The sequence below is a fragment of the Ambystoma mexicanum genome, chromosome 5q (genome assembly GCF_040938575.1).
Source record: "Ambystoma mexicanum isolate Mex_15411 chromosome 5q, UKY_AmexF1_1, whole genome shotgun sequence".
NCBI classification, from domain to species: domain Eukaryota; kingdom Metazoa; phylum Chordata; class Amphibia; order Caudata; family Ambystomatidae; genus Ambystoma; species Ambystoma mexicanum.
Genome location: NC_090933.1, coordinates 1,056,140,298 through 1,056,155,775, shown reverse-complemented (window position 1 = coordinate 1,056,155,775; position 15,478 = coordinate 1,056,140,298). Strand labels below are relative to the sequence as shown.

Sequence of the window (15,478 nt, the reverse complement as noted above, 5' to 3'; positions counted from 1 at the left end):
AGAGGAAATTGGTAGAGAAATAGCAGAGAAAAATGAAGGGGAAGGAGAAGATAGGCGAGGGGAGAGTGAAGTAAGGAGGTATGTATACAGAGACACAGAAGTAGCAACAACATCAGCACAAAGGGGAGCAATTAGTAAAGAAGAAAAGGGAGGAACGGATCTAATAGACTTAAAAACAGTAACGATTAGGGGGAAAAAGACAGATTGGGGGTTGCCATTCCTGGATGAGTTTTGCAGTGAGGAAGGAGAAGGAATGGAGAAGGAAGGAAGAAATAGTGAAAGGGAAAGCTTAGATAAATTATACATCACCCGGACAAATAGAGAATCACCATGGATCTGCAGGAGAAAGGAAGAACTGGAGGGAAGTGAGGGGGAAGAGCAAGGAATGGTGGAAAGGCAGACACGTGCAGCTATACCCTCACCATCCCGCCCAACATGCTCCACCACCCCACGCTCATTACGTGCAACATGCCCACCTAAACTCGCACCCTTCCCCCACGTACTGACACCCTATGCAGGCAGGCTTAGAGACCTCCCTGGACGCAGGCAGGGAGAACGAATACACACGCCCACATTAAATAAAGGAAATGATAAAAGAAGGGGAAGAGATGGAGGAGAAACAGTTACGAGCAGGGGAAATATGGACCCAATTGATGATATAGAAGACAGAGAAGAAGAGGAGGGGTGCACGGACTCGATTTTGTGGAACCCAGGGGGTCAAACAGGACACAACTTAATGCCACTTCTGGAGAGGGGAGGGGTTAGACCACAATACGTCCCTTGGAAGCATGCAGACAAGGAAAATATAAAGTGCAGGCTCCCATCATTAAGTGGAGGTGCGGGAAAATGGATATATGAAATGGAAAAACACACCGCAGGACAGAAACTGGCAGTGGGGGATGTAAAGGGCCTTCTAATATCAATATTGGGGGATGCAGCAGATGACATCTGGAAGAGAACAGGCTTCCCCGGGGTCACAATAACAAACACATCACACGATTGGGCACCATTCGCAAACTGCAGACATGCATTATGGCAAGCGCTGAGGGTACAGTACCCAGACACATCAGACATAGGAGCAATTACCTCACGCAAGATGCGTGAGAACGAAGATCCTGGTGATTATATCCAGGAAATTCAAGAGAAGTGGCGTATGGAAACTAGAGAACAATGGGACAAAACACCAGCAATATTCTATCATATACTAATACAAGGGCTCCCAGAAGCAGTTCAGAAACAACTGAAGAAGGTAGTGGGGATGGAAGCAAAAGCATGGCCAGAAATACAACTGATGATAGTACATCATTGTAGGACATGGCAAGAAAAGATGAAACAAAAGGAAGAAGATAGAAAAGCGGAAGAGGCTAAATTGGTACAGAAAAAACTTACTAAATACACGATGGAAGGTGCACTAATAACCACACCTGCAACAATGACTCAAAACCCCACACAAGTAGTGGCTGCACAAGATCCCTCCCAAATACAATCATCACAGATTGTAGCACAACAGCTGCCACTACCCCAACCATACACGACTAACATGGGAGGAGGATACTCAACGCCAGGAGCTGGATATTATAATTACAACAGGGGAACGGGAGGAATGATGAGGGGGAGGGGATACGGCTATAACACACAACAGCAAGGGGGAGGATTCAGAAATTTCTACCCCACCAGGCAACCAGTATACCAGGACAATTCAGGGAGCTTTCCATGGCAGAACAGGGAACCACCGGTATGTTGGATTTGTGGATTACTAGGGCACATGTCACGCACATGTAGAATAAGACCAGGCACACCATCATGGGGAGAACAGGGACAACAAGGGCCTACACAGGAACAGCAGGGCATCCAGCAACAGCAGGCATTGCAACCGGGAAATGGGCAGCAACAACTAGTAACACAACAACAGCCACAGACATATTCACTGCCACAACAACAGGTAGCGATAACACAACAACCCCAAGTGCAGGCAGTACAGCAACCTGCCCAAATTCAAGACCATAACATAACCTCTACCAATACACAACTACAGCAAACACAACTGGGAAGGGTGACGGTCCTGGGACACAACCCTTACACAGGAAGTGGTCAATCATTATACCCACAATAGGACAGCCCACAGACGGCCTTGGTGTGTCCCATCCTGTCGGTAACACCTAATAGTGCAGAGGAACCACGCATAGAGGTAACGATAGGTGACAAAATATTGTCATTCCTTGTTGACACCGGGGCGACCCGGTCTTGCATAAGGGAAGGTAAATTTAAGATGTCAGGTGAAGCCATGAACACCCAAGGATTCTCTGGGGCTAGGGGGTTGGTTCCCTTTACTGATAACATTCCCTTATCAATAGGGGATTATGACATGTCCGTCCCGCTTTTATATTCTAGGGCCTCACCAGTAAACATACTGGGGAGAGACATAATGAGCAGGTTAAATATGACGATCTCCTTTACGGAGGACGGCATAATTTGCTCCACTCCAGGAATAAACATGCTCACTGCACGACAAATTATGCAAGCATACGGTGGATAGACAGTGATTAGGGCTGAGCCAGTAGATGGTGAACTGTTCCAGTACGGAACATACATGGCATTTGCATGGATGCCAGGAATAGAAGGAAAGATCTGGAGGAGGCCAACAGCCTATTTGTTTAGACCAGAAACACCAGCCAATGAACCAGAAGGAAAGGTGATTTCAGTGAGCATGGAGAGCATTATAGCAACTGCTGATTAAATCGCAGTACATGCCCAAGACAGAGAAGGAAGAACATGGAGGGCAGTGATAGCCCTAGCTGAGTGATGCAGGCTCACCCAGGTGTCAGACGAGGAGCTCTTCTCAGAAGAAAAGGAAGAAGGTGAAATGGTATTTATGATGAGTGTAGAAATATGGCTAAGAGTGACAGACAAACAAGTGGCACAGAAAATTGCAATGGCACTTGAAGCACCCACATCCACCCCAGTTCCCTTCTTTGAGGAGGATATGGCAAAAGTACCAACATCATTATGGACTACTAGTCCCTATGACGTGGGGTGTATAAAGAGTATAGGGGGAGTGAGAATAAAATTGAAAAAAGGGGCAATACTCCCTAGAGTGAAGCAATACCCACTATCAAAAGAGGCAGATGAGGGCATATATGAAACAATAATGGCCCTTATAAATAATGGCATATTGGTACCATCAGAATCACCATGTAACACAGCTGTATACCCGGTGCGCAAAGCTAAAGGAGGGTCTTGGCGTTTCATCTAGGACCTCAGGCCCTTGAACAACATAGTGGAAGCAGAATACCCCATAGCAGCAAACCCGGCAACAATATTGTGTGGCATTCCAGCGGAGGCATCACGATTTACAGTGATTGACCTCAAAAATGCCTTTTTCTCAATACCCCTGCACCCAGACTCACAAGATCTAACAAGCTTCACGTACAGAAACACAAAATGGAAACACACCAGATTGCCACAAGGGTACTGCGAGTCACCCTCAATTTTCAACAGAGTAATACAGATGGACTTGGGAAACATTGAATTGGAAAGCAGAGTGTTGCAGTATGTTGATGACATAATAATTTGCAGCACAAGCGAAAAACAATGCAGAGAGGACTCATTGAAGATGCTGACAATATTGGCCGAAAAGGGTTACAAGGTAGACAAAGAGAAGTTACAGTACTGTCAGGAACAGGTATTATACATTGGCCAGCTCATATCCCAATATGGAAAAAAGATTGCACCACAAAGAGCACAGGCAATATCAAAAACGCCATTGCCACAAACAGTGAGGGAACTGCAGCAGTTCCTGGGACTGTGCAACTACTGTAGAGCATGGGTATTTGATTACAGCTCATACATAGGACCCCTACTTGAGGCATTAAAAGAAGCTAACAAAGGGGAGAAAAAATTGGGGTGGACAATGGAAAGGAAAGAGGCCTTTGATGAACTGAAAGATGCAATATCAACTGCTCCGGTACTGGCCACCCCAGATTATGAACGACAATTCTTTATATTTTCACATTGCGACTCAGCAGTAATGAAAGCAGTGTTGGCTCAAAAAACAAGCATGGGTTACAAACCAGTAGCATTCTACAGTGGTCACTTGGATCCTGTGATGTTAGGACATTTCCCTTGCGAACAAGGTCTCGCCGCAGCTGCCTTTGCGGTAGAGAAAGCATCATCAATAACAATGGGGTGCCCAACCACACTATTTGTGGAACACGCACTATTTGCAATATTGAACAAGCCTAAGTCCACACTAACCACGCAGAGGGCGTCAGGTTATGAGATCATCTTATCTAGACCAGAATTATCAATTGTTAGATGCAGCACAGTTAATCCTGCAAGGTTTATAGCGGAAGTAATTGAGGAAGGAGACTATGCACATGATTGTACACAGACTACCGAAATGTACTCATGTACTACAAAGGTTGAAGAGGACGCACTAGATGGAGGAGAACTCTTGTTCATTGATGGGTCATCAACAATAGACCAAAGTGATGGGATAAGGAGAACTGGGGCAGCAGTGGTAAAAATGACAGAGGAACCGGTGTGTGTGGCGGTGAAATGCGTACAATTACCACAACATTACTCTGCTCAAGCAGCAGAATTGGTTGCACTGATCTTGGCGTTGAAGGAAAGCTTTGACAAAAGAGTGACTATATATTCTGACAGCGCATATGTCACGTCTACTGTCCACTCAGGATTGTCCAAATGGAGGAGAAGAGGGTTTAGGAGAGCTGACGGCACCCCAGTGCAACATGCTCTCTTATTAGCTGAACTAATTGAAGTAATAAATGACCCCCAAGAATTAGCTTTGGTCAAATGTACCGCACACACTAATGGAGAAGATCATATCTCAAAAGGAAATGCAGCAGCAGACGCACATGCGAAGTATGCTGCATATTTTGGTGAGATATGGAACCCCCCAGAGTGGGAGAGAGGGAGAGGGAGGGGGATAGCTAAAGAGATGTTGATAAGAGAAGGGTACACACATCTCCCAGCCACACAGATAATGGAGTTACAAGCGGCTGCACCAATGGCAGAAAAAGAAATATGGGTAAAAAGAGGATGTACAATGTCACCAACTGACGCACTATGGCGCCAGGGTAACACTGGAAAGATGGTGATGCCATTGGCACTATTGAACACCGCCCTGAGCCAACTCCACCACCCAGCCCACACAGGCAAGGAAGTTATTGCAGCACGAATTAGGGAAGATTGGTTCTGTCCCGAGTTAAATTCCCATGTGACAAATTTTATTAGCAATTGTCTCACATGTCAACAGTTTACGGCCGGTCACACGCTGAAAGTGATCAAAGGTACTATACCCCGGCCAGAGGGACCCTTCCTGCACATCCATATTGACTATGTTGATATGATCAACATATGTCAAGGAAATAGGTATATGATTGTAGTAGTATGCCCATTCTCCAGGTGGATTGAGGCAGGACCCTGCTCACATCCAGATGCATTTAGAGCAGCTAAATTTCTAGTGAGGGAGGTTTTCCCCAGGTGGGGAGTGTGCGAGGTACCACGGTCGGATAATGGCCCGCATTTCGCTAATGAAATGTTCCAGCACATCACATCCTTACTGAACATCAAGCATAAATTTACATGTGCATTTCACCCACAGGCCAACGGTAATTGCGAACGCCTGAATGGCCTACTGAAGGAGGCAATCGCAAAGATACAGCAAACAACAAAGAAGAGTTGGTTGTATTGCCTTCCACTAGCTCTATTTGAGCTGAGGAATGGACCAGGCTCCGATCACCACCTCACTCCTCATGAGGTGGTGACCGGACGACAAATGCGCCTTCCTCTAACGCCAACATCAAGGGCATTCACAGACTATGAAAACACTGCAACTGTTCTTGGTGATGAAATGTACCAATATGTGTCTTCTTTGGTTACTAGTGTAGTGATTGTGTCTCAACAGCTCGAGCGCACGTGGGGCGGGTCTAAGAGTGATCAACAAGAAGATGCGGATAAAGAATTGGAAAAGGGAAAACTGTGCAAAACTACTAAAGGTGACCACTTGCTACTCCGCAATTTCAATAGAAAGTGGAACAGCCCACGCTTCACTGGCCCCCACATGGTAGAGGAGGTATCTACGAGAGCAGTAAAGTTGCATGACAAACGTGCTTGGAATCACCTACACGACGTAAAGATTTGCAAACTCCAGACCCGCCCTAGCGTCACCGACAGGGCCATTGGAAGAACAGCAACAGCGTCACCCACGGAGGAAGAGACTTCTACCACAGCTGACGACCTAAGTGTCTCCATACCCCGCCACCCCCCAGATTCCCCAGAGACAACTACTGAAATAGAAACTGGTAATTCCCATACCGCCCACCCCATGGTCACACGATCAAAGAGTAAAGAGACTTCCGCCAGTTGAGCCCCAAACCCTCTGCCCATCGACCCCCTACCCACTACAGTAACCACCCAACTGAAGGACATTGTCTTGCACATATACACATGTAAACACTTGAATGTTCTCCCTTTTTCTTTCTCGCACATGCAGGTACCGCGCATTATTGTATTGCTAAGAAAACAGATAAACTAACAAAGTTCATTGCCCAGGAGTAGATGCTACCCTCAGACGATAACTACCTTGAAGCTCTATCACACCAATTTGTCTATCACATAAAAAGGCCAAAGTACCTGAAAAGAAGGAGGGTACGTGTCTACTACACAGCATTTATCTTGGCCATAGAACAATCGATGCCCCATCTTCACCAACACTTGCCTGCCCTAAGGGATAGATCACTTAGATTGGCGTGGGAACAGCTCTTTGCCTGGGAACTGAACGACTACTTGATAGGGAGAGCTTGAAAACAACAACTAACACTAATAACAAGCATATTGAGAATTTTCAGGAGGGCAACTTTAACGTCGCAAGAATAAGCTGCCGGACTGCAGCAAGGTAAGAGAAAAATGCCTGAGACTAGCCTCTGTAATAAAGATGATAGGGATTTTGATGATCACCAGGTTTTTGGCTGCCTCTTTATGGCAGAAAAGTTATGCTATCAATATTTTGGCTGTATCCAAACCTAATATACCCCCACCCACGGCTGCAACAGGTGTTACGTCAGGTGGTACTAGCAAGATTCCACATAAGGGAAATAGAGTTAAACGCAGCACTTGCTCAGATAATAAAGGTATTGACAACTACATAACAGATTCAACACACGTCTCGAACAACATGTGGTACCAACACATGACCCAAATAGGTAAGCAGACAACAGAAGACAGCTGCTACGTCTGCTCATTGATCCCATACGCCATGAGCGCTTCTCGAACGTTCGTTGCCACAGAAATAGATGAAAAGACTTGGCACTGTTCCAAACGAAAGGGAGATTTCAAGGGACGGAGGTGAACCTGGTATGGAAAACGCGAGACACATATCCATACGAAAACAACTTCCTCAAGACTTATTTGAGTTACCACAAAGACCAGTTTGCATGCTGAAGCATTCAGATACATGACAAGTGGCCCTGAAAAGGGAGAAACAAAGAAAGTAACACTACAATACCTACCATGTGACTGGTACGCCACTGAAGTTCCTGGTAAACAAGGATATTGGGAAAGACCACTGGTAACAATAACAGGGAAGGTGTATATGGACAACAAATGGGACATAGGAGTGGTTGGCAGCAACATGGTAACAAGAGAAAATATTACAACTATTAATGACAGATGTTGGACGATTTGGGTCAAGTACGTACCCATGCTAACGTGGATAGAGAAGGATGAAGACCCAATAACCATACTGCCGCTGTCTGCACCTAAGGTATGCTACCAACATAGAGGAGAAGCGGACGTGGGATACAACACCAACTGTGCAAGCGTGATGGAGTTACCTGAGGGGGGAGCAGGAACAGCAGTATTAATGGACCATTACTGGGCCTGCGGAGACAAGGCATACCACACACTGCCCCCTCTGTGGAATGGTATATGCACAATGGTACACGTTAATCTACCATCACTAGTGGTGCCCCAGAAACATATGAACATGGCGAACTTCCCTAAAATGGATGAAGGAAACAAGAGGAAGAAGAGATCTGTAAAACCTCAGAAGGGGCCAGAGAACGAAGACAACAACAACAGCAATGTCCTGAATAGAAAGAAAAGACAAGGAGAACCTCTGACAGGAAATTACCTATGGGGAAGGTCGGAAACAGCACTCACTTCAATCCCACCAGAACACAGACTATTCAGCAGAGCAGCAATGTTCTTCTCGTCAATAATACATCCGGGACTACAAGCTTATGCAAACGCAAAATGGCTCCAGATAACTCGATGGGAGCTAATGATGACAATTAATTCTACAGTAAATGGATTAAACGCAATAAAAGAGGAACTGCGAGCAGTGAGGATGGTAGCACTACAGAACAGATATGTATTGGATCTCCTGGCAGCAATGGAAGGAGGAGTTTGCGCAAAGATAGGACAATCATGCTGCACATTCATTCCTGCTAACGATGCTGATAATGGTACACTGACAGAAGCAGTATCACAACTGGCCCAGATGCACTCCAAAATGATGGATGAAAGTAAAGGAGTGAAGAAGGACGACAGCTGGTTTTCAATGTTATGGTCATGGATGCCATCTTGGCTGTCGGACGGACTGAAGATTATAGTTGGATGCATAATACTGGCTGGTGCTGCACTGATCATAATAAGATTTTGGAAGGCCCGGAAGGCACGCACCACAGACGAAATGATTGAAATGGTTGGTATGCACCCCTTGATGCCGGCAGATGATGGCCAGCACACAGGCACAATAATAAAAGAGAGAAAAAGTGCGCAAACAGATCATCACCAACCACCTGGACCCACCATCTGTGAAGCTCGAAAACCCAAGAAACCCAAGAAGCTACATAGGGAAATGGGTATACTGCACACCTGGAGGAACCTGTGTACATATGTATTGGTCATTTGAAGACCATGTCAACCACTACGGACATTTGGGAGGAGTAACCAAAATATGGAGAGTTAGAGGAGATAAGGAAAAAGATATGTTTGTGGTCGACAAGTCGACCAGAGGGGGGACTGAAGTGGGAGAATGGAACAAAAGGCTCCCACCAATCCCCTCACACCCCTGGCCTAGAGGATCGCGGCCCAGACACCCGTCACAAGAGGAGTTTGCCTATCTACCAGACGACCAAATACCCTGGTACAGGAAGATACGGATGTGCCCACCAGCCTGCCCACCAGCCTGCCCTGCCCATGCCGACACCTGCGGCATGGATGAACTCGACTGAACCATTCAACAGTACCTGCGGCATGGATGAACTCAACTGAACCATTCAACAGTAAATGAACACATCGTTAGAGATGCCATGACGACCTAGCCAACGGTCAGCACACCCGTGCAAACATGCACACTGGACACTCCCACACCAATCCACACGAAGAACATATTCAGTGCTATGACGCAGGTGACGGGCACACCCACTGACGCGCATCTTTATTATTTTTCACATAGGTTTTTCAAAATGCACAAACGCAAGACGCACAACGAACTCATCTAAAATGCTTGCTGACGCTTCTCCTAACCCATGCATTACAATGAGGAATATAACGAAGATATGGTACTGGGGATAAAACAATATGATACCATAACCTAAAGCGCCGTGCATCAAACATCCCCACCTATGCACCAGGTCCAAGTAGGCCGCAAGCAAGAGCCTCCATGAACATTGAACGAGCAAGAGTACAATTGCTGACCCTGCAGAATGAGGCCGGCGAGAACAGACAGTCAAGGGCACAATGTTGCAAACTCGCATGCCACAAGCCGAAGCCAAGGTCACACCTGCAAACTAAGCCAGGCACACAGTGGAAAATGCAATATTAAATGTGCAGAATTCTGCCTCAACCACAGTCTCTCCTCACGTGACTAAGCCGAACCTGACAGGGTGCCAGGCCCAGGAGGAGGGAGGCGCCTGGATCCCATGTTTTGAGACACAGGCAGCAACAATTAAGCGACTCAATGGACATCTGCGGCGGTGGGAGTAGTCTGCCCTCCAGCATATGAACAAATCCTCGCATTGTCTGCACATACCCATAGTTATACATTGTTGCAAATGATAGGTGCACCGCGAGCTGGGAAAAGCGATGGTCCCAGACTGGGGGGCTCGCGAGTGGACCAATCAGAACATGGGGCTCTTATCACTGACGCCATTAACATTAGCCAATCCTCAGGGGTCTTCATGTAACAATTTTCATGTATCTAATTGAAGGGACATCCCAAGTATACCACCTGACTGACCATCAACCACTAACAGCGTTCTGTATACGTATGCTATACTAACCCTACCACTCGAGGAACCAATCCGGAGTGGCGATAGGTTTTTTGCTAACTTTCCCACGTGACGTAAGTAGCGCGTCATACTGAGGTAAAAAGGGCCTGCGAGCCCCACGAATTGAGAGAGAGTGTCAGGACGGACGCGTACGATCCTTGACCCATCCCTGCCGTTTTGTTTAATAAACAGCAGAATCACCTTGCTTCTTGCGTGTGCCTCATACTCATTTTTGGGATACACGGGAGGAGTTGGGGCCTCCCTGCCCGGAGGTCTGCGGACGGCCCAGCCGACCCCGGGAGAATATCCCCCCAACAGGTGGACCGACATCCACGAAACATTAGCAGAGCTGGTCGCATACAGAGACTCGCCCGAATTTCTCATAATACATTTAGGGGGTATTGACCTGGTGAACTCAGGAAGGAGAAACCTATTCGAGGAAATTTGCTCCTCATTGGCGGCCATTTCCCACAACTGGAGGGAAACGGAAATATGTTTTTCGGCCATTCTTCCCAGAAAGAAATGGCTGGGAGCCCACTGTTACAAAGCCATAGACCTTGCTAGAAGAAAACTCAACAGGGGATTAGAGAAATTCTGTACAGCGAGAGGGCTGGGGTTCATAAACCACCTGGCCATTACCCTGGGTGACCTGGATCTTTTTCACAAGGACGGCACCCACCTATCAATCCAAGGCATGGAACATTTCTTTCAAGAAATCACGGCAACTCTTGCATCTAGAGACTGTTATTAGGAGATACTTTCGGGGAACACGGCCAGCCGGTAACCTGCCCGTGTGTGGCGGCATGGTCCAGAGGGGGTAACCTTGGGACCCGGTGCCCAAAAGTATTATATTATTATGATATGTGATTATTTGTGTATCTGCATAACCATATCTATACAATAAAATCCTACAGCCTTTTATTGCCAACACTTGATAAAATGTTGTGAGACAAATCATTTCGCGTGAGGGTCGGGGTTCGGCCTACAGTATGCATGCATATGGGTTAATCATTTATGGGCAATGACGCAGGGCCGCCTAAGTCGAGGCAGAGTAAATGATGTTACCATTCGGCAGGCTAGGAGAGGGGCAGCTCCCGCCCCCACGCCTGCTCCTCTCCCCCACAAGCACAGAGACACGCTGTCTCTGTCACACAATGCCGAGGAAGGGTGAGGTGCGAACATGCGCCTTGCCCTTTCTCCAAACAACAAGGTGCTAAGCACCTACCGAAAACCAACAGGCACGCAGGGCCCAGGTTCAAAGACCTGCTCCCTCCTCAGGGGGCCAGACATGTCAGCTATCCGGCCCGGGGGCTGGCGCACAGCCCCCACTACTATACACATCAAAGACCCGAGGGCTTCCCTGGGTCTTATAAATAAGAGCAGATGCTCTAAGAAAACACAATCTGTTTGTGGACCCTGAACAGGGACCCAAACTGACAGGAGGTTCGCTGTTCAGTCAGCGTCTTCCACACTTTGCTTCTTTACCACAAAACCCTCCCACCCTACAAATAAGGGAGAAGAACAAAAGGAATGATATTATTATGATATGTGATTATTTGTGTATCTGCATAACCATATCTGTACAATAAAATGCTACTGCCTTGTGAGACAAATCATTTCGGGTGAGGGTCGGGGTTTGGCCTACAATATGCATGCATATGGGTTCATGAGTTATGGAGGGGACAGTTTACTATCAGTGAGGTTTGAACCCTTCACACTGGCGCCCGGTATTGCAATGAGGATGAGAGCATTTTGCCTCTGATAATGAGGCTGTCTCCAGTGCAGCCGCCCGCCATTCTGATCGCGCCCGACAAGGCCCACCAGGCTACACCAGCATTCGCAGAATCTGTGCAATACCCATGTGTCGACCAATTGGGGCACCTCGACGGCCACGCCCAGGACCAACAGTCCAGTCTCAATCAACCACCCTTGCCTTGAACATGACTTCTGTGGGTCAAAACACGTGTCGGCTACACAATTAAAACGCTTGTTGCACCCGTAAACCGACTTGCAATTCGTATTCGAGGGAATATGCTCTGATCCTCATTACAGTATCTGGTGCGAGAGTGAAGGGTTCAAAACCCAATTGCAACTTTCTGTCCAAAGACAGTGGGCAACTGTCCTAATGTAACCCCACCACACGCAGCAGGGTACACCGTAACCACCGAATCAAGAGCGAGAGTCCCGTATTTCTAGTGCTCCAATCAACTCTTTGAGTTCACTATCATATATGTTACTTTTATAGGAAACATTTGAATTCCCTCAATGCTAACAGACAACAAAAAGATGAAACAAAGATGCATAATCCTAGTATTCTTAACCTCTAGCCTGCAGAGGACATTGACACCCATGACCTCAGCAAGACATAAGAATTGTGGAGCATTGCAGCATCTGCTATGATTACGCAGAGGTGGAGGGGCCAGGGCCGGCTCGAGCCCGGTTAAAGCCAAAGGCCTGGCTCTGGCTCCGCTTCAGTGACTTTGTGATTTACGGGCATCACCTCATCTTCTGTTACATCCACAGAGTAAATTAAAAGCCCAATACCACCCAGTGACAGTTATAAAATGAGCTTGCAATCATCTGCTTGCACAGAGTATCTCTTACCAGGAATTGCACGAGATGAGAAGATATATGGTGCAGTGTCGAAAGTGCAGACTAGCGTCAAATCCCATCTACAGGCAGTGTATGATACCGAACAAATCATTTAATTGCACTGTGCCGAATCGTCCACAATTGGGATGCCAGTTATAGGCTTCCTGTTATGGGGCGGGCAGACAGGGCCTCAGTATGGGTTTGTGTTGTGGGGGATAAGAGGGTACAATGCCAGGTATTGTGTATTGGTTGTGTAGATTTAGGAAGCAGGGTGACAGGGTTGGGTTTTGTGTTTAAGCTGAGGAGACAGATAGCAATGTATGTATCTTTTTCCGGCTCGGCTCGTGTTTGGCTTCTAGAGCCAAGCCAGGCCCCTGGATCAGCTCTGGCTCGGCTCTTGCCATTCATTCATCTGCTCCCCCTTAGCCCTGACTGCCGTGGACAGCAGAGCCGTGGCTACATATTTAAGCAAACATAAGGCACTTCTTCGATACATTTCTGTTTTCTGTGGCATTGTTTCAAAGGAAAACAGTGGCAATGTAATGAGATTTTGCTCAGTTTGGTTGAGACAGACAGAGCATTTTCTAAATAGCTTATGTGTGCCCAGTATGGGTCAGGGGAAGTTTGGTGGAAATCGTTGCGTTAGTGTTTACTATAACAAATACACATATGTAGCAATATCACATTACAGGTATCCATACACCCTTCATCACAGCAAGCAATGTACAGGTTTTCTGTAGCGCAAATCCAACTGAAAAAAAAAACACAGAACTATATCATCGAGGGGGATACAACAGTAGGAGAAGTGGGGACACAATGGACTTACAGGGGGTCCTTGAATTGAATGCCCGCTTGGGCCCTGAGGTCCAGGAGGTCCCTGCGGTCCACTTGAGCCGGGTTCCCCACGCGGCCCCTGTGGTCCCTAAAAAGAATACCATAGTTAAAACACAATGAACTTAGGTTTAATCAATTAAAACTAAGCAGTGACATTGAGAACGGACTGCAATAGCCTCCAGTATGCACGTTCATGCTAAGCAGAAATGCATGCCAGCATGCTGCTACAGTTCAGATGCATGCCAGCATGCTGCTACAGTTCAGATGCATGCAAGCAAGCTGCTACAGTTCAGATGCATGCCAGCATGCTGCTACAGTTCAGATGCATGCCAGCATGCTGCTACAGTTCAGATGCATGCCAGCATGCTGCTACAGTTCAGATGCATGCAAGCAAGCTGCTACAGTTCAGATGCATGCCAGCATGCTGCTACAGTTCTTTGTCATGACTTGTTAGAATGAGCTACCAATCACACAGACAATATGCATGGTGATGTCACCGCAGGGGGCGCTGTGGAGTAACACTCTGGCGAATACGGCCTTGTGACCGTTGATCCACCACTGTAAGCAGCGTATGGAAATTACTGGTGTCAACACATATTGGGTTTAATTCACAGAAGCTTTTTATAATGGTAATACCCCATTGGAAAAACGCTCTGTGAATTAGGCCCATTGTTTTTTTAACCCCACAAATACCACTACCTATATTGAGCCACAAAAGAAACTGTGGGCCTGATTCCCAGAGCGTTTTTCTATGGGATTGGGCCATTATAAAACACGTCTGCGAATCAGGCCCTATGAGTGCAGTTCAGCGCGGTGCCCCGCACGCCCAGTGCATGTCTGTTGCCTGCCCCGGGCTAGCCAACTGCGTTGCAGGCAATGCTGCAGTAACACTATCCTGGGCGGGAAGAAGCTGAGAGGCCCGGAGAATCACAGCACGGTGAGCCGCGCCACACGCTCCGCTTTCAACAGCATCACCAACGCTCTTTCTTGTTTTATCATTTTTATTGGAATTATAACAATCGTACAGTTGATCACAATGCAGATAAACATGCGGATGACGAGATACAACGGAGAGAAAATCGAACCATACAGTGTAATAAGCAAATACAAAAAAACAGCTATTAAAGAGCAACAGTAACATGAATGTATTAGCAAATGTAAAAAGACTTTGAACATAAGAGGTGGTGCATAATTCGTACATTCTAAATAGAAAATACCAAGGTTGATAAGTCTAGTCGAACAGGTGAACGCAGGGTACAGACATGAAAACATACGGTACGAGAGGGAAGGAGAAGGGGTAATATAAAACGAATTAATATTTACATGCAGTATTAACAAAATAAAATATAGCATCTAATGAAACATCAATACCGATCATCAGAAGATACGTTCTAGTACCATGTGAGGAAGCATTAAAACAGTTAAGATAACGAGTATAAAAGACCATTTTGCATTGTATTTGGGACAAACGCTCTTTCAATGAGCGCTAAAATGGCCGCACGCGAACACAGTCACACATTACTTGCTGCTTATTTCGGCAAAAGAAATGCCAGTTCATGAAAGAAATCGTGTGTGCTGCAGCATCCTCGTTGGTGGTCAGCAGGGGGACTCTGTAGTAAGTTAGGCTGTGGGAAGTAAAGGTGTTGCTATTTTATAAGAGCAACAAAATGGCGGACAGCGACGGAAATATTTTAGTGTACTGGGATCCAGCTCAGATGCACATTCATTGTGCTTTTGGCTTACTGCACAAAAAC

The 15,478-nt window shown here is 46.6% G+C and overlaps 1 protein-coding gene across 4 annotated transcripts in view; it reads right to left on the bottom strand.

Moving 5' to 3' along the window:
- COL14A1 (collagen type XIV alpha 1 chain) overlaps nucleotides 1–15,478 on the bottom strand; it is a 699,289-nt gene that overhangs the window by 105,309 nt on the left and 578,502 nt on the right. For all 4 annotated transcript variants that reach the window (XM_069621559.1, XM_069621558.1, XM_069621560.1 and 1 more), the window contains one exon: nucleotides 13,717–13,812. In XM_069621559.1, the coding sequence (XP_069477660.1) occupies nucleotides 13,717–13,812 (96 nt within the window). The remainder of the gene's footprint in view (nucleotides 1–13,716; nucleotides 13,813–15,478) is intronic.